The sequence below is a fragment of the Lytechinus pictus genome, chromosome 10 (assembly GCF_037042905.1).
Source record: "Lytechinus pictus isolate F3 Inbred chromosome 10, Lp3.0, whole genome shotgun sequence".
Taxonomy (NCBI): Eukaryota; Metazoa; Echinodermata; class Echinoidea; order Temnopleuroida; family Toxopneustidae; genus Lytechinus; species Lytechinus pictus.
The window spans coordinates 15,847,465-15,875,173 of NC_087254.1; the positions used below are offsets into that span (position 1 = coordinate 15,847,465).

Consider the following 27,709-nt stretch of genomic DNA (forward strand, 5'->3'; position numbering starts at 1 on the left):
AGCCACATCATCCGTAGCATGTTCAAGTCGTCACCTCCCAACAAACACAACGTCCAACCCCTCCCTCCTCTGGACCAGGAGAGCGAGCATCTCAGCACATTGTGTCTTAACTGTCTCCTTCATTTCTTCTCATGGATGCCACTATCCGGCAACATCACCCCCAGTCTCATCACCGTCATCTTCCACTTCGCCAACTTCGGCTGCGACATCCAGTCGGTCAGCCGCGGCACGTCGCCCGTGCGGGCCAACGACAGCTTCAGCGCGAGCGGGAGCTCCTCGCTGGGCGTCCTGGCCATGTCCTGCATCAACGAGATCATGTCCAAGAACTGTGTGCCCACAGACTTTGAGGATTACCTCTTGAGAATGTTCCAACAGACTTTCCAGCTGCTGCAAAAATTAACCAAAGACAATACAAACCAATCAGTAGGGAATAGGTTAGAAGAGTTAGATGAAAGGTGAGTGAAGAAGGACGTTCTTCACCAACGGGAGAACTGCACACAGTGTGTACATCTCATGTGTCATATGTTCCTTGTACTGATTCATCCATTATTGTTGTCTTTGTCCAACGTAGAAATTATTGATGTTATAGTAGTAACTTTGTTGAATGTTAATCATTTGAAGAGAAACAGTAGGGATAATTATGATTGATTTTGATAGGGAAATGTTGTTCCATCAACATTTCTTGTGGATATTAATCTTGTGTTTATGTATGAAATCATTGTCATTTGATGAATTATGTAGGAAAAAAGGATAAACACTGTTACATTATTCTACATCTCAGAATGTTAGCTCCTGCAGCAATATTAATGCAAGCCCACCTGCATTTTCTCCATCACTCTTCCCAATGTGCAGTTATGTAGAGAAATTCACAGAGTTTTTAGGTTTATTTGTCAGTGTTCACCTCCGCCGGTTTGAGAGCAACTCCCATTTTCCAGTGCTTGAGTTCCTATCCCTCCTCTTCAAGTACACATTCAAGCAGGTAAGCAGCATTCATATCACATATTCTCAAAGACCTCGGTCCCGTAACACAAAGGTTAGTGATTTATCCTAGGATTGATTTTTACGATTGATTTTACATTGTAGTCAATGCGATCAATCGTACAGATATTCATCTACGATTGATTGCTAAGCTTTGTGTTATGGGCCCCTGATGTTCTCTACCATTGCTGAAACAGTGTTGAGATATTTTCTCAAATTGACAAAGAGACATGCTTATGCACACTACACAGAAATATTAACATGGGACCACTCAAATATATATTTTTTCATATATATTTGTATGTTTTATTGAACAAATCAAATAATCATTATATGCAATTTAAACAAAAAGAAAATAAGGAACCAAAAAATAGACAAGTAAAGGCAGAGTACTAAAGTTTAAAATAAAATTGCAATTTGCCTTAAAATGATAAAACCAACCAGATATGACGTGGATATAGAATGGGGAAAACTACATGAAAGTTGTGAACAATATTTCTAAGGTCAGTTTTCACAGACATGTAAATAAACTAGGATGGGGTTTTCTGATCGTAGTAGTAGAATAGCCCCTGAAGAAAATTGTATAGTTCACCCAACTAAACAAAAGCCAAGTGTGCAGTACTAATTCTCTGTTGCAATTTTCTTTTCAGCCGGAGCCAGAAGGTTACTATTCTTGTTTAGACATCTGGACCATATTCCTGGACTATCTCATCGACAAGACCAACTCATCAAGAAACCCTGAAATGAACCACTTTGTAGACAGGTCAGTCAGTTAATTGATTTATCCAGCTAATGAATGATGCAATATCAACAGGGTCCCTGTTTCATAAATCCTTGTTATAATAAGAAGTGAACAGTTTCTGTAACGAATTTGCCAATCAGATCGAAGGATTTCAGTATTTTTAACTATTATTGCAAATAGGATATTATTATTATATGTTTTATGAAACCGGCCCCAGATTGAGATTTTGAATCAGTCTATTTGTTGTATGGGAAATGTAGAAATATCATTACTCGTCCAATTGCGACCTGCCACCCCCAATCAACATTAAGTCGATAGGGAAGGTTCTCTGAAAATAGCACCAAAAAAAAAAGGAATTTAGTCTTCAAAAAGAAGAATAATTCTTCTTTGTACTGTCAAAATTTGAAGTTTTGAGGTTAAGTTAAAAAAAACAAGATACAGGGGTTTCTTTGACACCAATTTTTCTTTGAATGGCCAAAACATATTTTTTATCTCATTTCTTTCCAACTGTAACCATTTTGATTTCATATTTTTTGGAAAGGCAAAATAAATGAAACAAAAGTGCCCTGTAAGTTTGAAAGATATGATATTAACCTTTTGTGAAACATGGCACCAAACCAATTTTATACCAGTTTTAACCAATTGCTATTGCGTCCATTCCTTGTTTAGATACAAAGATGCATTAATATCTGTGATGTCTGAAATACTGCACAAGTTACAGTTTAGATACAACCAGGCACAGCTCGAGGAACTAGATGATGATAACGTTTATGATGACGTAAGTTTCCATTAGAAGATATGTACCGACAAAAATAGTGATATTGACTCTTTAGTATACCAGCAGAAAACAAGTTTGTATGCTATTATATTACTTTATATTATCGGTGTGTAGCCTTCGAAATCTTATGACTAATGTATGTTTAGCAATTTCAATGGAATTGAAAGCACTGAGGAATTTGTCTTCTAAATGATAGGCTAATTATTGGCAGCAGAATTGAAAGCTTACGATTTCATGGCACTTTTAAAAGTAAAGATTTCTTTTCCTCAGAAACTTTGATATTCTTCCTAATATAAAGACAGATAGCATATTTTCCTAATGATGTTATGAGTGTTTTGATTATTTAAAAAAATAAATTGCCTGGTTGACCTCATCCAACCAACCATAAAATGCAAAAATCGGGGTCACTTTTTTAATGCAGACCCTAAAAATGCAAATGCAATGTTTTAATGGAAAATGTCAGACTTGGTCAAAGAGATAATAAGATATTTGCTTTGATTGACAGTGTGAGACGGAATGGCAGTGCTACCTCAGACAAGGCTTGGAGGTCATTGCTAAGATTGCTGAACTCTTACCTACAGAGGCGTTTAGTTTAGTGGTAAGTGAAAGAGGAATGTTTGTTTGAATAATGAAGGAGAAGATACGGCCATACCTGTCTATAAAGACCGTCCTAGGGAAGCAAATGTGGTTTTTGTGAGCAGGTGGTCTCTATGGGATGGATTCCTGTAATACGTGCTTCAGTGCCAGAAATCATTTAAGGAAAACCAAAATTGTTGACTTAATAGACATGTGGTTGGTAGTGCAGGTTTGACTGTAAATTCACTATCAGTATGTATGAAATCAATGGTGTAGTGGGTTGATAATGATGTCGACAAAATCCTAGTACATAAGCGAACGGCAAAGTACTTGTGAGAAAAGGAGATTACCTCGTAACCGTTCATATGTCTGAAGGATAGACTCTCTGAGCCATCTAGGTTACCGCTTAGTGTTTGTGATTATGAATATCGTCACTTTATGAAATGTGCTTTTTTAACTTTGCGAATTCGGTTGTTTTTTGGGGGGGTCTACATATACTAAGAAAGATTAACTCATGTAGTTAGTATTTCAAGTAAAAATGAAAAATAATAAATAAAAAATTAATATAAAATAAATAAATAATAAATGAAAAATATATATATATTTTTTTTCTTTCTATCAAGTACCCACCATTCCAAGAATATCTGACTGTGTACCTGGGTCTCAGACAGTATGTGGTTGATATCCCAGAGGGTAAGTTCAATCTTCTCTGTCTCCTCTTTTCCACCACCCCCCCCCCCTCAATCTTGAAGTTCTTTGCATGTGAGGGGTAGGGGTTTTTCTCTCAGCGACGTACAGAGAAGTCAAGAACAGAGAAGTGCATTGTCATATGCCAATCATGACAACAGCAAAGAAGACTTTGTTGAATGTTGGTGGATCAAGACAGCAGTTTCATCCTTGATTCTGGACAAACGACAAATTCATAATTTTTTTGTCTGATCTGAAACTTAGGACGAAACTGGTGTTCTGTTTCACAAATTTTTGACAAAGACCTCCCAGCTGCTCATGAATCTTCTGTACGACTCTTGAGTATATCATGAAATCTTTTTTGCAGGATTTTCTGCATTTATTGGAATAATATACAAAAAAAAATTTTACAATGCGTGAGACATAATCATAAGATAGCATAAAGTACATAAACAAGTGACAATCTTATATATAAGGACTGGAGAAAGACATAAATACAATATAGAAAAAATGTATGCTTGAAGCATAGCAGCCAAAAATGGGAAGGCTACCATGGAAACCTTAGAAATTGATTGTGTCTGTAAGAAAAAAATTCAATGTCACGAATCATCAAAGAACGGGAAAAAAAGTAGAAATTGAAAAATGAAGTGGGTGCAAGTGCAGGTGAGAGATTTATGAATATCTGGATAAAAGGTATTTTTTCAATGAAGCTTTGGAAGAAAAGACAGATGCAGTGAGTTTAATATGATTGGGTATGTTGTTCTATATATATGGGCCGTGGTGTCTGATATCTATTCGTTCAATGTGAACTTACACAAAGTAGGGAAATATTGACAGGTAATCAAATTTATCCGCATTTTCATGAGAGGATGTAAGCAGAACGACCCAAAGACCAAACCATGTGACTTTTTTTGTCCCCACATGCTCAGATTGGTAAATTTGTAGATGTTAGATCTAAACTTTGAATCTCCTGTCTTTTTGGACAGAAATATTACATTGTTTCACTTCATTTTCCATTCAAATTAGAAATATTTACTTGTGAAATATACATCCTTAATTCATTTCAAACCAGTATGATATGAATTAAGGGGATGGTTGGTCAGTTTTAACATATTTTTTGGTCACTGTTTCCCAAAATTTTTAAATGTTTAGCAAACTTTGTTGATTTTTTTTGTTTTATCGGTTGTTTAAATGTTGGTTAAATGTTTTGACTCAGGCCTAGTAAAAGGATAAAGATAATGTTTTTATCTCCCACCCTCCCTCCATCTCTCTTGCTTTCTTCTCCCTATTTCTCTCCCTCTCTGTGCCTCTCTTTTTCTCTCTCTCCCTCTGTCTGTAAAACCTTTCAGGTCAAAGGTTGAATGTCAACCAGGAGAACGAGTGTAGGAGATTACATTGTACTCTGCGAGACCTTTGTTCCATGTTCCAAGCATTAGGAAGATTAGCAGAGCACTTCATAGGAGACAAGTTCACAGAGAGGTTCGATAACGCCCTCTCATTAATAGAAAGGTGAGGTTCAGATGGTTTTATTAGGGAGAGTTCACACTGCGATGCAGAATCAATCCTAGCATGCAGCAAATGAAAATGCCAGCTAAATCACAATGAAAACCTGGGAGGTCTTTGTCGAAGATTGGTAAATAGCAACAGCATTTTTGTCCAACGTTTCGGAGCTGACAAAAAATTGCTAATGTGTTGTTTGTGCAGAGTCACGAATGAAAGTGTTGTTTCAATTCACCAACCCTTGACAAAGATTTCATTATCATGTAGGGCAGTTGACAATAAATTCTCTTTGTGTTCCAGTAAGCGTCTGTGTAGCTGTTGCGAAATCTCCCTTTTGATTATTATAAACGTATCTTAGAAGGTTGACTAATTCAGTCATCTGATTGGTCAAAAGTGGGATCATACATCCAACCATGCCTGCAAAACACCAAACTTAGGTGGTTACCAAGGGCAATGGGTTTCATGGGGAGTGGATTAGTATTTGCTGACCCCAGACTTTGTGAAACCTTTGGAAATACCTATAACAGAGACATCACTGGGGGACAGCAAACTCTGTGTACCAGCGAGAAATTCTTCGCCAAGCCTTAATTCCTCTCAGTCAACTATCAAGCAAGGGACAGTGAGATAATGACTCTACCATAAGGGGTTTTCCAGTGGCATTGATTACATGATGTCTTCTTTTCATATAACTTGTTCTACCTGGTGTAATTTGTATCCAAATTTTCTCGAATCCCCTCTGAAAGCTGACGTTGGAACCACAGAAATGCCAGTTGTATCAGGCATAGTTATAATGGCATATGCATAGTATAATATTTTGATTACAAATAATTCACCTGTATTTTCTGATTGATCCAGTCAACCTCAACTTTATGGAAATCTTTCATAATTAATGAATTTTTCCTACAGGAAATTTGCACCATGTCCTTTGTAAACAAAGAGGAGCACACTGAATTGTCAAGACAACAATGAATGATGTCCGAGTATACATCATAGCTCCGTAGCACAAAGGTTTTCGATGAATTGCAAATATGAAAAAACCGCACTGATTGGCTCCCGGTCAGTATTTTAAACAGAGTGCGCGTGCAACCATCATCTTGATTGGTCATTGGTATTTAGCGAGTGATTGCAAACCTTTGTTTACAGAGCCCATATCAAGAAAAAGAATTGAACGAACATGCACTTTAGATGTTGGTATTGCTGGCTTTCCATAGTTGTGGTTGATCAGGGTCTCATCTTACAAAAAGTTACGATTGATCTAATCAATCTCAACTCTATGGAAATCCATCAATGTCATGATTCTTTTTTACAGGAATTTTGCGCAACTTCCTTTGAAAGCAAATAAAAGCACTCCAAATTTTCAAGAAAAAAATGAATGTGTGACTTGACATATCTAGAAAATATTTTGAACAAACATGCGTAATAGATATTGACGTTGCTGGCTTTCCACAGTTGTGGTTGATTGGATCAATAACATAAGTTTGTAAGACAGGAACTAGTGATGCATCTACTGTAGCAGCTACATGATCTCTTTCTTTGCTTGTTATTCCTGTAGGTTATGTCAAGCAGCAGTGTATGGCACCAATATGAAGCTATACAGAATGAAGAATGCAGCACCAACAGTACTCAAGCCAGACTTTGTAGAAACGTGAGTATCTAGATAGAGTAAATAATGTATTTAATGATGATGAAAACAATGCTCGTAGTTTTACACTTTTAACATTTGTATCGTAGTGCTTTAGAGAGATGGTCACTATAGGCAAGTGGCCACTAATTATTACAATGTAAAGTGCTTAAAAATACAATGTATGAAGCACTATAACTATTTTTATTATTATAATTATTAGTGCTTAACAAAAAAAGTAACTTTACAATATAAGATAACATTAACATAATTGTTATAAAACCATATAATAAAAATAAATCATGCGTTAAAAATAGGGACTGCAGGACCTTCTTTAAAGTAGGGGCACTGATAATTTCACAAAATACTTCCCCATAAACAATTAAAGTATCCATTCCATGAGTGAATAGCATTATGGCACACTTAAGATTTAACCTGTATGAGTAGTGTTTTCATTTGATTTGATGAGATTGTATGTTAGTCAAATGAAGCATATAGCAAACATCCTGTGAATGACCACCCAAAAAAATATCAATATGTGTCCTTAAGAGAAAGGTGATTGCTAGACTGGTTCTTATACACACAATCTACCAGTTTTAGTGTTTACTATAGACATTTTCTTGGACAAATTCTTTAATACCAACACTATCTTTCTCCATGGGAATCGGTTTTAGTGGTCACTATCGGCAGGTTGTTGCTATAGACAGGTGGCTGCTACAAAGAGGTGGTCACTATAGGGAGGCTGGACTCGTACTGGTATTGTTTCTTGCAAAAATATGGATGATAAATACTACTCTGATCTTCAGGCTCTCTCAATCGGCATACCTGAATAATGGAATAAATTATAAGATTAAAAATTAGTCAAAAATCGAATCATGGTGTCATGAAATACATTCGCTTTACATCCTGAACTTGTTTCATTAACTGCAGACATGCGCAAGCTTTAGCTGCCCTGAAGGCCTACAGTCATTGGTTAGCGCAGTTCTACAACGAGACGAGTAAACCCGGAAGCAGACATCATGATAAGATGTTACCCCTAATGACAAACTTGGTGGAAGCCATTGCACCTGAACTTGCCAAACAGGTCAGTAGTCTCATGGTGTGTAGTCAAATAGTGTGTGCGAATGTTGCTCTTTAGCCAGCTACACTGCGGCCTTAACTCGTTTCCAACTGGATATGGTGCGGCACGCTGTGGATATAAAATCTTGCCATCTATTTTTATGGCTCAACATGACAAGATAATCTTTCTCACCATTTCGGTGTACCTGTTTCAGAAGTCGACTTGGCGAGATGATGTATTTCGCCATATAGACATAAAACTATTGATCAAGTCAAATTGACGAAATGACGTATCTCGCCTTCCTTCCAGATGCAACCTCTTCAGTCCAATTATTTTTTTGGGAGGGGGTTAAGGGGGAATGCAAATACCCCCTTTAGATGTTAACCCAAGATTATCAACCGTTGTTACGATAAATATAAAGGGTGTCACTGTAACTAGATAATCACTTTGGTGCAGAAAATGTATGTACCCTAATGAATTTGATCACGCCACTTAGATCCACATACTTCTAATTTTATTATTATTTCACTTGAATTGGAGGTATTGATGCCAAACCTGCAAATACTGCGGCGGCGGCGTCAACACCAAATCTTAACTGAAGGTTAAGTTTTTGAAATGACAGCATAACTTAGAAAGTATAGGGACGTAGTTCATGAAACTTGGCCATAAGGTTGATCAAGTAATACTGAACATCCTGCTTGAGTTTCAGGTCACATGATCAAGGTCAAAGGTCATTAAGGTCAATGAACTTAAACCATGTTGGGGAATCAGCATCAAAATCTTAACCTAAGGTTAAGTTTTTGAAATGTCATCATAACTTAGAAAGTATATGGGCTTAGTTCATGAAACTTGGCCATAAGGTTAATCAAGTATTACTGAACATCCTGCCTGAGTTTCAGGTCACATGACCAAGGTCAAAGGTCATTTAGGGTCAATGAACTTTGGCCAAATTGGGGGTATTTGTTGAATTACCATCATAACTTTGAATGTTTATTGGTCTAGTTCATCAAACTTGGACATAAGAGTAATCAAGTATCACTGAACATCCTTTGCGAATTTCAGGTCACATGACCAACGTCAAAGGTCAATGAACTTTGGCAATATGGGGGTATCTGTTGAATTACCATCATAACTTTGAAAGTTTATGGATCTTATTCATGAAACTTGGACATAAGAGTAATCAAGTATCTTTGTAGATCCCGTCAGAGTTTCAAGTCACATGACCATTGTCAAAGGTCATTGAACTTTGGCCATTTTAGAAGTAATCATTAGATTGCTGTCATAACTTTCAAAGTTTATAGATATAGTGTATAAAATGTGGATATAGGGGTAATCAAGTATCACTGACAAGTTTTAGGTCACATGATCAAGGTCAGATGTCAATGAACGTAGTGTTGTATCATTATATGAATGGTGTTTTTTGTGAATAATTATTTTATAGTAGTTTTCAAAGTCAGCACTGCTGCTATAGTGAATCGCGTGATGCAGGTGAGACCGCCAGAGGCATTCCACTTGTTTAAAGAGACAGTCGTGTGGTCAAATCCCACCATGGCCCAGCAACCTTTGGCGACGCGTTAATTCTTGGCCACTAGGTTAATCAGTCATAGTGGCTGACCTTATAGACAACATATATTACTCTTGGGCCTTTTTTTTTCAAAGTGAAGACAATTGCAGGATGGGGATTCGAACTCACAACCTTGTGATTATGAGTCCAATGCTCTGACCACTGGACCACACGACCAGATTATACTATTTCACTGTAGAGTTTTGTAGTTTACATCCAGTTCTATGTACATTCAAATTTTGGATCTTAAGGAGGGGGAATAAATTTGACCCCCCTCCCAGTTAGATAAGGGTTAAAGTGCCACATAAATGTAACTCTTATCATTATTATTATTATCATTATTGTCTCACCTGCATAGCAGAGTGAGACTATAGGCGCCGCTTTTCCGACGGCGGCGGCGGCGTCAACACCAAATCTTAACCTGAGGTTAAGTTTTTGAAATGACAGCATAACTTAGAAAATATATAGACCTAGTTCATGAAACTTGGCCATAAGGTTAATCAAGTATTACTGAACATCCTGCCTGAGTTTCATGTCACATGACCAAGGTCAAAGGTCATTTAGGGTCAATGAACTTAGACCATGTTGGGGGAATCAACATCAAAATCTTAACCTAAGGTTAAGTTTTTGAAATGTCATCATAACTTAGAAAATATATGGACCTAGTTCATGAAACTTATACATAAGATTAATCAAGTATCACTGAACATCCTGCATGAGTTTCACGTCACATGACCAAGGTCAAAGGTCATTTAGGGTCAATGAACTTTGGCCGAATTGGGGGTATCTGTTGAATTACCATCATAACTTTGAAAGTTTATGGATCTGATTCATGAAACTTGGACATAATAGTAATCAAGTATTACTGAACATCCTGTGCAAGTTTCAGGTAACATGATCAAGGTCAAAGGTCATTTAGGGTCAATGAACTTTGGCCAAATTGGGGTATTTGTTGAATTACAGCCATAAATTTGAAAGTGTGTTGGTCTAGTTCATAAAACTTGGACATAATAGTAATCAAGTATCACTGAACATCCTGTGCGAGTTTCAGGTCACATGATCAAGGTCAAAGGTCATGTAAGGTCAAAGAACTTTGGCCACATTGGGGGTATTTGTTGAATTGCCATCATATCTCTATAAGTGTATTGGTCTAGTTCATAAAACGTGGAAATAAGAGTAACCAAGTATCACTGAACATCTTGTGCGAGTTATAGTAGTTTTCAAAATCAGCACTGCTGCTATATTGAATCGCGTGATGCAGGTGAGACGGCCAGAGGCATTCCACTTGTTATTATTATTGTTATTATTATTGTTATTATTATTATCATTATTATTATTATTATTATTATATTTTGTATTAATTACCATCATCATTATCATCATCGTTGTCATCATCATAATTCTTTTTGGTTCTTTGTTTGTCTCCTCAGATCCCTAGTAAGATAATCCTGTCTTCAGCCCACCTGTTCATGTCCGTAGCCAGTACAGTACGTCCAACATTCCTCATAGAGATGCCTGCAATACAGAAGCTTTTCAATGATGTCAGCGGAGGATCGTTATCAGGACTGCAGACAGAGGTGAGGCGAATAGATATAAGGCATTATTACTGCATGTAGTTGATATCTGCTCAGGGCCCCGTCGTACCAAGAGTTACGATTGATCCAATCAATCGTAACTCTATGGAAATCCATCAGTGTCATAATTTTTTTTTACAGGAAGTTTGCAAAATATCCTTTGATAACAAAGGAGAACATTCCATTGGACCATTACTCAAATCTGAATTTTTAATTCCATTCAGGTTCAGCTCCTTTTTTTGCAGAGGACTCTCCAATATTCTGACCCTACCATGGGATAACATTCCATTGGACCATTACTTAACTCTGAATTTCTAATTCATTTCCTTTCAGGTCCAGCTCCTGACTCTCCATTATTCTGACCTGACCTTGGGCTGACATTCCATTGGACCATTACTCAATTCTGAATTTTTAATTTCTTTCCTTTTAGGTCCAGCTCCTTGTTTGCAGACGACTCCAATATTCTGACCTTACTTTTGGCTTACATTCCATTGGACCATTACTCAACTCTGAATTTCTAATTCCTTTCCTTTTGTTTCAGGTCCAGCTCCTTGTTCGCAGAGGGCTCTCCAATATTCTGACCCTACCATGGGCTAACATTCCATTAGACCATTACTCAACGCTGAATTTCTAATTCCTTTCCTTTTCTTTCAGGTCCAGCTCCTCGTTTGCAGAGGACTCTCCAATATTCTGACCTCACCATGGGCTAACATTCAATTGGACCATTACTCAACTCTGAAGTTCTTGTTCCTTTCAGGTCCAGCTCCTTGTTTGCAGAGGGCTCTCCAATATTCTGACCCTACCATGGGCTAACATTCCAGACAGCGAGCAGCAGTGGCCTGTCAGATCAGAGCATCATTCGGGATTTATCTTCAGACTCACCAAGGAGTACAGAGAACTCAAGAATGTCCAAGGTATCCAGACGGACAAGGTTCTCCAGGAGAGAGGTGAGTTGGACCCTCTACCATTACCATAATTAATCCGTCTTGCGATAAGAGGGATGCAAGCGACTGTTGTTATCCTTCAATTTGCCATAATTTGATAAGCTGGACTATCTTTCATTCCCATATGTCTTAGATATGATCATGCTTGTAAAAACCAAAAGAATCTATATTTTATCTGTGCCATGGATAATATAATGCCCCATGTGTACAGAGAAAATTTAAAATCAGTCCTATTCAACATGAAATGTATTGTTGCTGATTTTTTTCTTCTTCCTTTATCCCCAGCTAAACCTGTCATCAGGAAAACGTTGCAGATCTTGTCAGACCAGGTAGAGTCTATCGCTGGTGAAGTCTCAAAGACAAAACAGTTGTGCTATCACTCTGTCAGGGAGTGTATAGAGGTCACACTACACATCTTCCCACTCTACATTCAACAACCAGGTTTGTTCTTGATTTAGTTCATGTGGGTGGTGCTGCTGCCATTGTTTGGTCAGTCATCTGGGTTTTTAATTTGGTTTCATAGTCCCCGACTAAGGGGGTGGCCAGATTCACCCTGCACCCTCAGAGATCACCTTCACCCCTTCCTCCTCTTTATTCTGTGCATCCTCCTCCCTCAACCCTGCCCTCCACCACTTCTTCTTCCATGTCTTCTTCGGTCACCCCCTTCCTCGCTGACCAGCCAACTTGAAATCAAGTGCCCTTCTAAAAATATGAATTAGCCTAATCTGATCATGGGGAGGGTTCATCGGTATTGATTTTCCGACAAGACCACTTCGCTTGATTTTGATTGGCTGAGATGAGAAGCGCTGTTACTCTCATTGGTAGGTGTCGGATAAAACAGACTTGTTGCATGAAACTTCTGACATGTCCTTCCTTGAAACACTTCCCTGATCACGTTTTGGCTGATTTTTTTTTCTTTTTTTTTGCTTATTGCACTGTTCTATGATAACTGTTGGGGAAAAAAACAGATTTGTCAGATGAAATATTTGATTAGTCCTACCCTGAAACGCTAATGGCCATATAAATGCTCAGGATTGGTGAAGTGGAGATAGTAGCAATGATGTGAATGATTTGCTCTAGGTGGTGATTGTGATGGTGTTAGAGATTGCAGTGGAGGCAGTTGTAGAGAAGTACAATTTGTTACAGGCCAATTCCATGATAACGATTCACCAGAAATTTATGCATTTCAAGCACAGCGTGGCGTTTCATGAAAGTTGTCAGCACTGACAATATCAGTGAAATGATTGGTTTTGATTGGCTGAGAAGCACTGCTCTCTGACTTTTAACATAGTATCTGTCAGTAGTGACAAATATGAAACACCCTCCAGATGATTAATGCATTATGAAGTTTTTAATGTTATATTCATCTCAAAACTTACTTTTCTCTTAGATGTCGTGGATGAAATGATGAGCTTTTTCTTGGCTCTCTTCCAAGGGCTAAGAGTTCAGATGGGAATTCCTACTATTCAACATATAATGGCAATGTTCATCAACTTGTTCACAAGGTAATTTTATACTTTGAAATCACAAGTAACATACATGCCAACTCGTCCATATTTCCATTTTCGCTTCTATCCAACTGACACAATTTTCCAGAAAGAGTTTTCATGAGAAATTCTTTAAAATCAATGGTAATTGTTGCCATATTAATGTAGATCTAGACATGGTTCATTTACATAAACATAACTCTTGGAAATCACTATAGTTCAGTTGAAAATGGCCACATGGAAGATAACTAACACAGATATGCTCATGTGGTGAAGCTTGTTATTGGAATGGAATGGCTTGCTTTTTTTGTCAATTTATTTTCTAACAGAATCATTAGGCACATATTTTTCGCTTATACATTAAAATATTGGATGGTCCTTTAATTGGATTCCATTCAAACTCATTTCTTGATCGTTACCACAACTGGCATTCATATTTAACCCTAAATAGACTGGGCTGTTTCAACGCCTAAGAAGAACGGGGGAGGGGGGCTGGTTCAGCCCCCCCCCCCCCCATGATCTCGGCCGCCGATCACGACGATAATTGGCACGTGCCTTACCCATGACATAATCTACAAAACTCCAAGATCAAATTCTGCGAAAAATCTCATTGCTAAGTAATTATGCAAATTTATGCATAAAATCAAAAGTATGCTCTTATTAACTAAATAATGCCCCTGAAATGCCGATTTTTGGTTCACAGACTCTTTATAGGAATCTGATCAAATGTAATTAACCCTATAAAGACTGCAGGGATGCCACTTTTCCGTATTTATACGGAATTCCGGCTTTTTTCCTGCTATCTGTCTTATTTCCGTATTTCCGACTTTTCCTGTTTTCTGTGTATTAAAAAAAACGGAAAGCCCTCCTTTTTTCCCCCCTATTTCTTCCGATTGCGATGCATGTCGATCGACCGAGTGAGAGATATTTCCCCCGAGATATTTGCTTTTATACAGTACATAAATTATAAACCCGCGCACTGCCTACTACGTTCATTGAGTTATGCTTTTATCAAGGCTTTCTGATTAGAATTATCGATATCCTGGCCAATCAATGCGAGCGACAAGTTCCATACGCACGCACATAGACAAGCGCAAAGTAGCGGCACGAATCGCGGTATAATAGCGACTGGTAAATACGTCTACGTCTGTACAGATGATGACGTCATCCAAGATGGCAACTTACGATGACCAACGAAGGAATCGAGGATAACTAAGTTTTGATCATCATTTGAAAGGAATTAGCGGTAACTGCGGTCTAAGGTACGATGTTTCTGAATTTTATATATTTTCTCGTAAGTTTGGATGTAATTATTTTTTTATAATGTGACATTTTATGTACCAAAAACGATCCGAAAATCGGGTTTCCGCCGAATGTTAGATCTAACGTTACTGCTGCATGCTAATACGGAACCCAGGGAGCTCCGGCCCGGAAAGCGGGCCGGAGCTCCTTGGGTTACGTATCAGCTAGCCCCTGCCCGCTTTGCCGGCCGGAGCTCTCTGGGTTAGCTGATACGTTGTCTTTATGTATGGGCCAACAACTCTTCAGTCTATGTATTGGTGAGTGGAGCCAACGCGGTTCAGCTGAACAACCAAAATACAGAGACTGAAGCTTTTGGTCTAGCGTTCTATGAGAAACACACAACTAACTACCGTCAGTTTTTCAAACCTAATTGACTTCAAAGTCACCGATCACAACAAGGTAAGAAACCACTTGGTCCTCCACCCCCCTCCCCTAAATTTGAGGTGGGGGCGGATCCCCCCCCCCCCCCTCCTAATTTTTTTTTTTTTTTTTTTTTTTTTTTTTTTTTTTTTTTTTGCTTGTCCAATTCCAATTTTTTAACTGTGACATGTGTCCATCCCCTAAAAAATAAATTTCTTGGACACTATCCCGGCCCGCGAAAAGTTTCAGTATTTTTGGAGGACACCTAGTGGCATCCCTGAGACTGGGGTGGGGGCCGAATCAGCACCCCCCCCCCTCCCCGTCTTAGGGTTAATTAAATGAGTTTTTAAAGGACAAATGGACCAGCAGCCTTAATAGCCCCACCTCTAGTCTTCAACTACTCTTAACTGGCCAGGTTTGTTACCCATAATGCAACATTCTGAGCAGTGTAGTCTTGTGATGTATCCCCACTTGAATGGTAACATATCAAACCAATCCTCAGGACATTTATATCACATTGATCATGTTACAAAGATGCTAAACTGGTACCTTTCTTCTCAGAACATGTTAGTGTATCCGCACAAATAAAATTGTCAGGTAATTTATCCTCTATTTTGGTAATAGTCATCAATATGAATATTTTAAGAATAGCTATTTATAACACAGTCAATGAGAGACATTACAGAGTCCACTTGCCCTTTAACCCTAAATAGACTGGGCTATTTTGATGCCTATGAAGACTGGGGGGGGGGGCTGATTCAGCCCCCCCCCCCCCCTTTGATCTGGGCCGTCGACCGCGCGATCGCGACGAGAATTGGCACGTGCGTTACAAATGGCATAATCTCCAAGACTGTGGGATCAAATTTTCCGAAAAATCTCATAATTCATTAATTATGCTAATTTATGCGTAAAATCAAAGATTTGCTCTTATTAACTAAATAAGGCCTCTAAACTGCAAATTTTTTATTCAGAGACTCTTTGTAGGATTCTGATCAAATGTATTTTTAAAAAAAATTCAATATCACAATTCTTTTCTTATGTATTTTATTGTTTTTAAAATTTCTTATGTATTTCTCTGTTTTTCGACTTTTTGTTTTATATTGTTTTTTCAATTGAAATTGTCCGGGACTTTATTCTGACCATAAACAAGATGAAATTAATTGAGTTTGATTAGTAAAATTGAAAATAATGATACATTTATGAATTTTGGCTAAAAACACAGTTTGCATTGGATTTGTACACAAATTCGCGTTTTTGAGCAATTTCGGGTCGACATGCACTTACGAAATGTTGCGTAATTTCGGAACCACGTACCCGGGCGTCGCAAATTTGGTCTCAAAAGTTGCGCAAGATTTGAAAGTCATGGAACAGCGCGGCGCCAGCTTTTCACGTTACAGATTTATCGCGAAAAATGTCGAGGGGGGGCTGAATCAGCCCCCCCCCCCAGTCTTTTTAGGGTTAATAGCTTGTGTCTTTTTTTTGGTATTATAGACAGCAGCTAGCAGCAACCATCAAACATGAGAGTGAATCTGGGATCAGTGTTGTAGAGAAGTAAGTACCTTTTCAATTTTGACCCTCATTCTTCATTTTAGGTAAAAGACTGAAGTTGCAGCAAACTTTCATGAGAAAGTCTTTAAAATCAATATTTGTCACGATATTATTATAAATTAGTACTTTAATGTAAACTTATCTTTGTGAAATCATGAAATCTTGGCTGAAAACAAGAAACAATTGTGATCACTTTCACAGAGTAGCATATATGGGACAGTGTAGTAATATTGCTCGAAAAATACCAGACTTTTGAAGGAATTCTGTGTTTATTTTGCTAATTTCTCAGCAATTACAGTTTTTCCAGAGCTATTTGGCACATTTTAGCTTGGGTGGTCATTTTATCGGATTCTGTTCAAACTCATTTTGAGATTGTTTCCACAGCTGGCATTTCTCTTAAAGGTACCGTGCTGAAAGTCAGAGCTGCATCATTGGTGGGGGAATCCCGCAAGCGGCCTTTCATTCCAATTTTCACACTTTATCACATACAAAAACAATGAGGAATGCCGGAAAGCTGCCATGAAAAGATGGAAAGTGCCTTTAAAGTGAGATTCCTGTTAATAGACACAGCAAAGTCTTGACAAAGTACCTAAATCAGAGTATAATCGGTCATTATACACCTTAAATGCACTGTTCTTGTTTATTTTCTGTTTGTTATAGGTTTCTACAGATTCTAGAGATCATAGTCCAGGAACCCGGTTCAGCATTCAAGACATTTCTTCCAAGTATTATTTCAATCTGCATGGATCACATATACCCCATTGTTGCAGAGGTAACAATGAATTTGATTTGAATTTAATTTTGCCACTCTGGGGAGCGTTTCATGAAAGGATTTGTAGGCGTTTCATCCAACAAGCCCTGGTTTATTCAACAGTTATCATAGTATTGAGATAAATCAAAATCATGTTGTCAGATCTGACAACTTGTCGGACAGAAATGTTGATGAAACGCTCCCCCGGTCTTCAGTAATTTGCAATAATCATACATAACGAACAGAAAATAAAGGAATTCTATGAGTGAAAAAAAAGGACATTTGCCTGCATATAGGGGACAGAGAACTCATCAAGGAACACAAGTGGTGGAACCTGAGGAAAAATAATTGCTTGCACTATTTGGGTCTTGAAAGTTTTGAATAAGATTAATGTTTTTTTCCCAAAATGGGATGGTAATTAACACACCACTCCATGGTTCCATTTCATAAAGACTTGTTATAATAACAAATGTATAATTCATATAGCAAATTTACCATCAGCCAATTAGATTGAACGATTTCATTAGCTTTTAACTGTTATTGCTCATTTGTTATTATGAAACGGTTTTATGAAATGAACCCATAAGTCATTATCTAGATATACAATAGAGATTACCAAGATGAATAAGCTAAAAAAAGAGAAAGAAACAAAACAATGCAAGGATTGATGAGGAAAGTGAAGAACAATTGCAAAATTATCATTTTTCACTGTCACCATCCCATTATCGTTAGAAAAATTATCTTGGTAACAATATATTTTCCAGCTCTTAATTACAAATTGTCATTGAAAGGTCATGGAATTTATCCAAACTGTATTTTCTCACCAGAAATCATCACCAGACATCAAGCCCGCCCTCTACAGGTTACTATTTGAGATGCTGCAAAGCAAGTGGAAATACTTCTTTAATTCCTCACTCCTAGCGAGCATGCTTGGGGCGCCCCCTACAGACAACGTGGAGCATGAGCAGCAGTTTATCACGATTATGCAAGTAAGAAGAGTTCATTTATTCATTTCATGGGATGGTTTATACATTTATTTTGTTTTACTTTTCTAAAACTTTATTCCCCAAAGTGAAATTCCATTTGCAGTCAGATTACCACGTCATGATCATGTTAAAGCGATTACTTTGTAATTTAAGCATCCTTGAATAAATGTAGAACAGGAGGGTTTTTGTTTGTAGCGGTCAGCCAACAATAAACAGAAATTTCAAGACTTGAGAGGTATACTTTCGTAGATGTCAAGACTTGAGAGTTATGCTGATAAAGTAAGCTAGGAATTGTGAGTTTCATGGAACAGCAAGATAGTAAATATCAATCTTTTCAGCTGTCATATTCACATCTTCTATGTCCATTTGTTTCTCTTTCCTGCAGGCTTTTGGTCAGTCTTTCCTTCAACCAGACATCTCGATTTTCAGGCAGAATCTAGAAGCTCTGGAGATCCTCAATGCCAAACTCAAACTGTATCAAAAGGTAAATGAAGCCTTTCTTACTCATGTCCGACTATTTTCATCCTGCCAGATAAAGACACCAATTTATCATCTCATTACTTTCAAATATTAAGCTTGCTGTGATATCGACTATAGCAAAGCTTGGCAGTGAGGAATTGGCCCCTCACATTGGAATTTTCTGTAGGTCTTGCATATGTGACTTGTCATCCACAAAGCAACAACAAGTCACACAAAATGAATTTTGATATTTTTATTTAACTTGAAAAAGCACATCATAAGCTTTAATTTGATACATCACTTGTCAAAATTGATCATCAATCACCCACACAAGTACTGGAATGAATGTAGAAGAAATTCAGTGAGAATTCTGGGTTTATTTAACCCTACTAAGACAAGGGGGTGCTGATTTAGCCCCCTCCCTCGACTTTTACACGATAAATCTGTCGCACAAATTTTTTTGACCGCGTCGCTCGCTGACCTTTTGCTTTCAAATCTCGTGCAAATTTTTAGACCAAAATTTCGACCCTTGTACGCGGTTCCGAAATCACGCAACATTTTGTAAGTGCATGCAGATCCAAAATTTCTCAAAAACTTGAATTTGTGTACAAATCCATTGCAAACAGTGTCTTTAGTTAAAATTCATACATGTATAATTATTTCTACTTTTGCTGATTAAACTCAATTAATATTATCTTCATGTTTATGGTCAAAAGGAAGTCTCTGACAGACCTGCCAACCAGTACGTTTTTATCGTATTTAGTACATTTTTTCTTTAAAAAATATGTATTTGTAAAAAAATATATATTTTTTCGTTACAAAATCGTAATTTATTGAGAAAAATCATCTCTATATGTCTCTATTTCATAAAACTTACACAAATATGGTTTGTAGATTAATGTAATTTCAGGTAACTTGGTTTTTTTTTTCAATCATTTTGTTAAAACAAGGGTGAGATGTACACATGTTTAAATGTTTTGATTTTTTTCATCTGCAAGAGCAGTGTGCATTTTAGCTTGCATGCAGCTTGAGTGCCGCGATGAGCAAGTGCGCCACGCATTTTATTATGAAATACACTTTTTTTGGGAAAAATACAAATACAAATATATCACAGAATACAATTTTTCTTTCCCAGAGGTTGGCAGGTCTGCTGACAATTTCCAATTGAAAAACAATAAAAAGAACAAAAAGTAAAAAACAAAGAAATACATATGAAATTAATTGTGATATTGATTTTTTTAAAAGAACATTTGATCAGAATCCTATAAAGAGTCTGTGAACAAAAAATGAGCATTTTAGGGGCTTTATTTAATTAATTAAAGCAAACTTGTGATTTTACACATAAATTAGCATAATTAGAAGGGAGATTTTACGAAGAATTTGATCTTACAATTTCGTAGAATATGCCATGGGCAATGTGTGTGCCGATTTTCGTCATGATCACACGATCGACAGCAGAGATCGGAAGGGGGCGGGTTGAATCAGGCCCCCCCCCCTTGTCTTCCTAGGCATCAAAATAACCCAGTCTTTTAGGGTTAAGTGTGAGATATGCACACTGAAATCTAAGTGAAACATTCCAAGCAGTCCAGAATAAATTGTGTCAAAGAAATTATCTTTTTTTTAATTTTTTTATTTACAACTTCAAACTTTGACAATATGAAGAAGATGATCCATTCCTTTAGATCAGCTAAATTTTCTAATTACATTTTGAAGACTATGACATTTTTGTTATTCACAGAGGACCTTCCCTGGAAACTTATTATTAGTTTGGGAGATTGCAGGAATTGATTGCCATTGTTGAATATGGGGAATACATGGTTAGTGGCTTGCCATCGTAATTGGTAGATTGCCAATTTTTACTGTCTGTTTCAGCCACGCAACAAACTGCTAGTTTCTAATTGCACAAATTAATGCCCTTTTTTCTAATATTAAAGGGGATGGTTGCCGTTTTCACAGGGAATTCGACACCATATAAATCATGCATGGTTGAACCATGGTAAATCAAGATTTATGATTATCAGATGTTATGTTATGCCAATGGAAATTGCCATATGGCAAAGTCATTATCTCACTTTCCCTGGCCCGACAGTTGCTTTCCCCAAACGATGTGTGTTTCAGTAATTTCAAGGTGTTTTACAGAGTCCTGGGTCCCACTGACCATTAAAGAGACACTTTTCTTTTCCACGTTTGGTCTGCAGAAGATATTCAAAACAATGATGCTGTTGCCGTTCATGAACGTCCTCCTCCAAGCACTGATCCATAAGTCACACGACCTACTGCAAGACGAAACCTTGGTGACCATCTTCAACATGGCAGCGGTAGACTTTGATAATTTCTTCAGGATATTCTTGCCAGAGTTCCTGACAAGTGCAGAGGGTCTGGACCCCAACCAGAAGACAATCCTCAAGACAAATTTCGCATTTGCAGAGGTAAGGGTCCCTCCATCTTTTTTTGAGCTATTTCTGATGGATTCATGTATAGAGGGAGCATTTCATGAGATAAATAGTCAGTGGTTTTTACTGACAACCGTTACAAGCTACTGAAATCCTCTCATCTGATTGGTTGAGAGCAGAGTAATCAGTGAAAATCACTGACAAGATGCTTGATGGAACAGTCCCCAGGTGTCTTTCCCAGTTTCAAATGCAACGTTTTGTCTTTACAGTATCATGGCATGCAGTACTGGGGGCCCCATTTCATTAATCTTGTAATGATAATATTAATTTTGAAAGAACGGTTCAAAGCTGAAATCATTCAATTTGATTGGCTGATAGAAAACTAGTTGTAGAAATTGTGAATTGTTATTGTATCAAGTCTTTATGAAGAGGACCCTGATCTACAGTTTCATTCCATTCCTTATCCTCATGAACTCATCCTACATGTATATTGAATGAATATTGCATATATATGCATTTCAAAACTTGGCATCAGACTTCCCTTAATTTTCTTAGAAAACACGCTCTCTTTACAAATATTGTATACCTTTTTTCAGAGGCAAAGGATAGGAATTATTAGGTAAATCTTTGCAGTTCAGTGCATCCCCTCCTGCAAAGAATGTAAAATCATTTTGTGTATTGTATCTATTTTTTTTATGTTACATCTACAATCTTTTGTTTTATTCATTTGGTATCTTCTCTCTTACCTGACAGGATCTTCCATCATTCAGCCAGAACTTGAGGCGATTTGTGAGTGACCTTCGTTACTACAGACTGTGCAACTCGGCCCTTCCCGCTGGCTCTGTCAAGCTATGACAAAGGAGGAACCAGGGGTAGGGGAAGGACTTAGAGTAGACTAGGACTCAAGTGCAAAGAAAAAAATGCAAATGCCAGGGATTCCAGTATTGCTGTTACTAGATATTAATATGAAGGAGGAACTGTCAGGTGTTGGACCAAAATATTGGGGGCTTCTGGCCCGACACCGTGCAGCTGGACTCCATAATCCAAGGCAGGTACAGTAAGGACACCTTGGTGTGTTGAGCAATTAAGCCAGGTTAGACTAAGTGATCTTCATCTGGGCATTTCTAGCCATTTGTATGGAGCACACCCGCACTCTGGACAAAATAACCTGCTGCAGGATGACATGTTGGTGTAATGGTCTGTGTGATTGGGTTGAACTACAAGGGTCAGTTGAGAAGGTATCCACTATTGACATGTAATCTGGAGAGAGCTTAAAAACATTTTGTCAAAACATTTGTCTGGCAAGTTGTCAGATCTGACAAGTTTCCTTGATTTTGACTGGCCAAGAAGTACTGTTACCATGGTACTTGTCGGATAAAACGTCCAACATGTCCTTTCATGAAACACTCTCCTGATTGACAAGAGGACAACATCTTGGGGCATTAGGTCACACGGCCAGGGAGAAGCTAGGTACTCTGGGTCCATTCTAGGTCTTGCAATGCAAAAGGTTTGCAATGGATTGTGAATATGAAAGAACAGTTCTGATTGGCTTCTGGTGCTATGTTTGGTCCTATATTCAAATGCAACGATGATTGTGATTGGTCATTGTAAGTTCTGAATGATTGCAAGCTTTGTGTGTTATGAAACATGCATACAGATTCAATAAATCTACTTCTAAAGATGATGGCAGAGGGATGGGGGGTTGCAAGAATGCTAAAGATAAGGATGGACCAACATGTCCTGAAAGAGATTTGTAAGCTGTTACGTGGAACCTATCAGCACATTTGTAGTCGTCTAGACACAGGTGCAGTGATATCAAATCTGCAACATGTTGGTGGGTTGGAAAGCACCTTGGTCATGCTTGAGGATACTGCAAAGGATTCCAAACTAGCTGCTGTAGTTCTGAAATCTGATATGATGGATGCAGACAATGGTGATGGAGGGACAAGCTGCTAGATCTAGGTGGGACAGTTTGTGGATCTACAGAGGCTTGTGATGTTGATTGACTGGTTTCCTGGTAATCTGACCCCTACAGTAATTCTGCCCTCATGGGGATAGCGTGTTTGAAAGAAAGCTGCACTGTCGGATGGAACAAGTTCCAAAGACGCATAGGGATGGACACAACCACACATTGAATTCAACAAATTTGTTTTTATACCCAATGAATAAATCAGATGAAAAGTGCCATACATGGGAAAATGGGCTGTTTAAGTATGATTATTGCATTGATGCAACAAAGGACTGACAGATCAACCTCAATTTCCCTGCCAATTAAAAGCTCACCTCAGGTCAGATGCACATGACAGGAAGGTTGACTACATTTAGATGTACCTATGGCAGGTTACCCATAGTTATCTCAGCATTGGTCTATAATAACTGAGCCAATTTAATCATGTTTATTTAATGAATCCTTGAATGTTGACTTTGCAGCCATATTTAGCCGATATCCCTTGAGTGGCCATGTTAAGGAAGACGCGAGAGCAAAATATTGAGTAGCCTACCATACTAAGTCCCAAGTGAAATCAAGTTAAGTGGACCTCGGGCTTGGTGAAGTAGCCATGAAATGTCTTGTGCTTCAGCACTCCGTATCCTGTTTCATACAACTTGTTACCAGTAAAACAAAAAGAAATTTCCATTATAAATTGTCAGCCAATCCAATGCCAGAATTTATGTAACTTGGAACATTGAGAATAATTTTGTTACAACAAGTTTTATTGGAAACTGGATCTTTGGCAGTGTTTCACAATAATGTTGCTGGTACTAGGTTCATAGGTATGTTTTGGAAATTGTGTGCTGTATTGACACTAGTTTCTCGGACGTCTGCACATGTGTACTTGACAGTGTTGTGAAATCATGTAAATTTCTCGTCTCTCAAGCTGTCAAGAATGTTTTCTTGAATACTTTGAAATGCTGGTAATGTTTCATAGATTTCATTGGACCTGGGTCATTGTTTATTCCCCCCCCCAAAAAAAAAAAAGGTTTAAACGCTATTAAACAGGCAGTAAGGGTTAGTTTAGTGGATGGGAGAAAAAACATTCCCAAAACTTGCTGAAATTTCACATTTCACATCCATGAAATGGCAGTGTGCATTTCAAAGTCCCACATTTAGACTTTCATGTACGTATACCATGTGTGAAATCAACTGAAAATGAACATTCAGAGTCAAGGAAGGGGAACGTTCTTTATTTTCTTGACAGTACCCAACTAAATCAAAACAATTTTAGGAAATAAGAAAAATAGATGCCCATTTTATGGATGTAAAGATGTGAAATGTGAAACTTAAGTAGCTTTGGGAAGGTTTTTTTTTCATACAGTTCAAATGGTTACCAAAATGTGCAAAATTTATTTTACCTCAATTTGCCCAATTTCCCACAACGGTGAACTTTTTGAAAAAGTGCAATAGCACTTAGTATAGAGTGAGGAGGTGTTTTGAAAAAAAGGATAGAGGAGAAAAAAATGATTGAATAACACATTTTTTTCTGAATTGCCCTCATTTACTCTCTTTCTGACTCATACTTTTCTATAATAGCAAGGTATTTTCGTCTTCCAATGGTTTTGTAACCCAGTCAGCAAGTATGATTGATGTTTCTTAATGTGTGTCTATTTCAGAAAACTGATTTTATATGTGCACTTTATGCTTATTCCATCAGTAAATATTATTTATTTAAGATTTAATCATACATAATAACCATTTTTTTATTTTGACTATGTCTCTGTAGACCGAAGTTTATGCTCAGTTTACGTTTTCAATTCTTTCTTAAGATACTATATTCTGCATTTGTTGCATAAAAGGACAATAAAAATTACATGATTATGAAATACATATCTATTTCACCTTGTAATGTTAACTCTCTTTTAGGAGATAACTTGGGCAATCATGGGCATATTGTAAGAGCAAATTCTCAGTTTTTGTTTTGATGTTAGCTTTGGACAGGTTTGAGTATCGGATTTCCATCTCTGGTTATACAGATTCAATATTTGTGTGGTTGTCCATCAAAAAATAGCAAAACAATGAATTGAAAGTAAATGATAGTTGAATTGTAATTGTAATATTTTGGCATAAATTTGTTTTATACCACATAATTCTCATATCATCCAGTACAAGTGATCTTTTCAGTGAAACTGCAGGTCAATATTTATCACTCCAATATTTAATTATTTGCATGTAGCATTATGGAATGATGAGAAAGCATTCCTTTCATATTTTCATTTGTTTTTTGCTGTGATTTCATATTACAGTAACCACTTGTTACCATTTAGTTATAAAATGTGCTTATGATAATTCAAAGAAAAATTGTTGGTATATTTAAAGAAAATCAACCCATTCCTCCTCATTAACAAGCACAAGAATGAAAATCTTATTCCTGAATGTAACTCAAGTAAACATGTTTGTGAATATATCCTGTCACAGTGTGCACGCTGTTTACTTGTGTGACTCGGTAACTTCTGGTAGCTCAAAGGTTAGAAGAGATTGAGAACATGGTACAAAAGCGGTTGCAACTAGACTAGTACTAGCTACAGTAGATCGGTGGAATGTTTCACAAAGATTTTTCAAGTACAGCATGTCCGCATTGGTCAGATCGTGCCAAGAGGACGTACATTGCTCTTTATCAATAAGATTGTGCGTTGCATATCATATACGCGTCGACATTAAAGTGCAACTCTTAAGTCATACTTCAATCTTTGTGACACACCTCCCAGAATTTGTTGGGTCACACATAACCAAACAAGAAGTAGAATTTCTAGTCCAGTGCACAAAGAAAATGTCAAATTCACACATCTGAAGCATCCAGGAACTTTTGGTCATTGTCGATAAAGAGAATTATATTTTTGTTATGATGTAACCTTCACCACCATCCATGCATGTAGATGGATAGAAATAGTCATCCTGTGATTGTCTACACCAAAGACTTGAGAACTGAGTGCTAGATGAGGAGAGGAAGATATTGAAATCTTGGTGCAATGTACACCATTGAGAATGAAGTGTGTGGATTTGTAAAGACTTCTAAAGCCATCTTTTTTTTGTTTTTATAATCATGTGCTTCCGTTTTTGTGATGGCAAAAAATGAGTACTTGTGAAGAATGGTGACACATGTTGTTGGCTTGTTTGTATTTGCCCTTGTAACAATTATTCTTTGGATATAAAGATGACAATATAATTGTGACAAAAAGTCATTGAAATATTTTATAAAAAAGCAAAGGAGTTCTGGGTAGGGCTCGAAGATACATGTATCTTGCTTTTGCCCAAGCAAGAAATAATGATGAATCCCTTTTGTGTGAATTTATAATTAAAATAAGGAATAGTAAATTCAAAAGGAAACCAGGTTTGACAGACGACTCCACTCCATTGATTGATTCCCACTAAACATATTTTGTAGAATGCATCTCATCAGGCAATGCCTTCCAAGTCAATTGAGTTGACAACATAGGTGTTGTCTTCCCAAAAGGCAGAAGGCATGTTCTAGATATCAGAAAGTGATTTTCTCATAGACATATTTTATGCCTGAATTCAGATATGGAGACTAATGTTCATCAATATCATGATAATATTAATCATCTTGATCTAGGTCCCATAAAGACTTGTTATGATAACAAATGCACAATATCTATGGCAAGTTTACTCTCAGCCAATCAGATTGAATGATTTCTGTAGCTTTTTAACTACATGTATTGCAAATTGTTATTATAACCAGTTTTATGAAACAGGGCCCCTGATATTTCTATTTCTTTTCATATTCAGGACTAACTGTAATGGTGGTCCCATTTGATCCCTTTTGCTAAGATCTGAGGAAAACTGAAACCAGTCCACTGCATATCATATAGTTACATTTAATAATTCACTTGTATTGTGTAGATTAACATGAGATTCTTGAATATGCAATTTATATACATGCATACATCATTATGCTGCCAAGATCAGCTGCATATCATACATTGAAACACATGTAGAGATTATTGAGCCTGTGCAGTGTTGACGATCATTCAGATTTGGGTAAAATGTGGGAAGATATAATGAGGACTATGTGCTGCAAAATCAATTACGGAGCTGTGTCTAGTAGCACAAATGTTAGCGATTAATCATACGTTTGATTTTCATGATTAATAATGCAGTCGATGCAATTGATCGTAAAATAATGTTCTACGGTGATTCCTAAGCTTTCTGTTACGGGCCCCAGGTTTGATTTTAAACCTTTATCAAATAGCTTGTCTTAATTGAAAGAAATGGAACTGAAGAAGGATAAACATATCTGAATTAAGCCCTGAATTATGGGAACTAGTTGGCTTGCATGAAAAAAAAAGAAAAATCAGAGAAACTAATCAATTAAAGTTTGAGAAAAATCAAACAAAATAATGATAAAAGTATGAGCCTTTAAATATTGAGATCACTGTGATTTTGCA

At 37.2% G+C, this 27,709-nt stretch overlaps 1 protein-coding gene across 1 annotated transcript; it reads left to right on the plus strand.

Moving 5' to 3' along the window:
* LOC129269157 (exportin-6-like) lies at positions 1 to 27,615 on the plus strand. The gene is made up of 19 exons (XM_054906616.2): positions 1 to 455; positions 853 to 979; positions 1,629 to 1,741; positions 2,390 to 2,498; positions 3,004 to 3,096; positions 3,698 to 3,767; positions 5,111 to 5,270; positions 6,814 to 6,906; positions 7,813 to 7,966; positions 10,937 to 11,083; positions 11,838 to 12,027; positions 12,310 to 12,465; positions 13,415 to 13,529; positions 16,665 to 16,724; positions 17,382 to 17,493; positions 18,300 to 18,461; positions 18,844 to 18,942; positions 21,116 to 21,346; positions 22,064 to 27,615. Exons 1-19 carry the CDS (start codon positions 19 to 21, stop codon positions 22,163 to 22,165), a joined length of 2,730 nt encoding a protein of 909 aa, XP_054762591.2. The 5' UTR covers positions 1 to 18; the 3' UTR covers positions 22,166 to 27,615.
* The last annotated feature ends 94 nt before the right edge of the window (positions 27,616 to 27,709 follow it).

What these genes read in the sequence shown, in the direction of transcription:
- LOC129269157 (XM_054906616.2), top strand. Translation starts at nt 19, where the DNA reads ATGTTCAAGTCGTCACCTCCCAACAAACACAACGTCCAACCCCTCCCT. An exon ending in GCCCTCTCATTAATAGAAAG is followed by an intron (nt 5,271 to 6,813) that starts GTGAGGTTCAGA and finishes TTATTCCTGTAG; the next exon opens with GTTATGTCAAGCAGCAGTGT. An exon ending in CACCTGAACTTGCCAAACAG is followed by an intron (nt 7,967 to 10,936) that starts GTCAGTAGTCTC and finishes TTGTCTCCTCAG; the next exon opens with ATCCCTAGTAAGATAATCCT.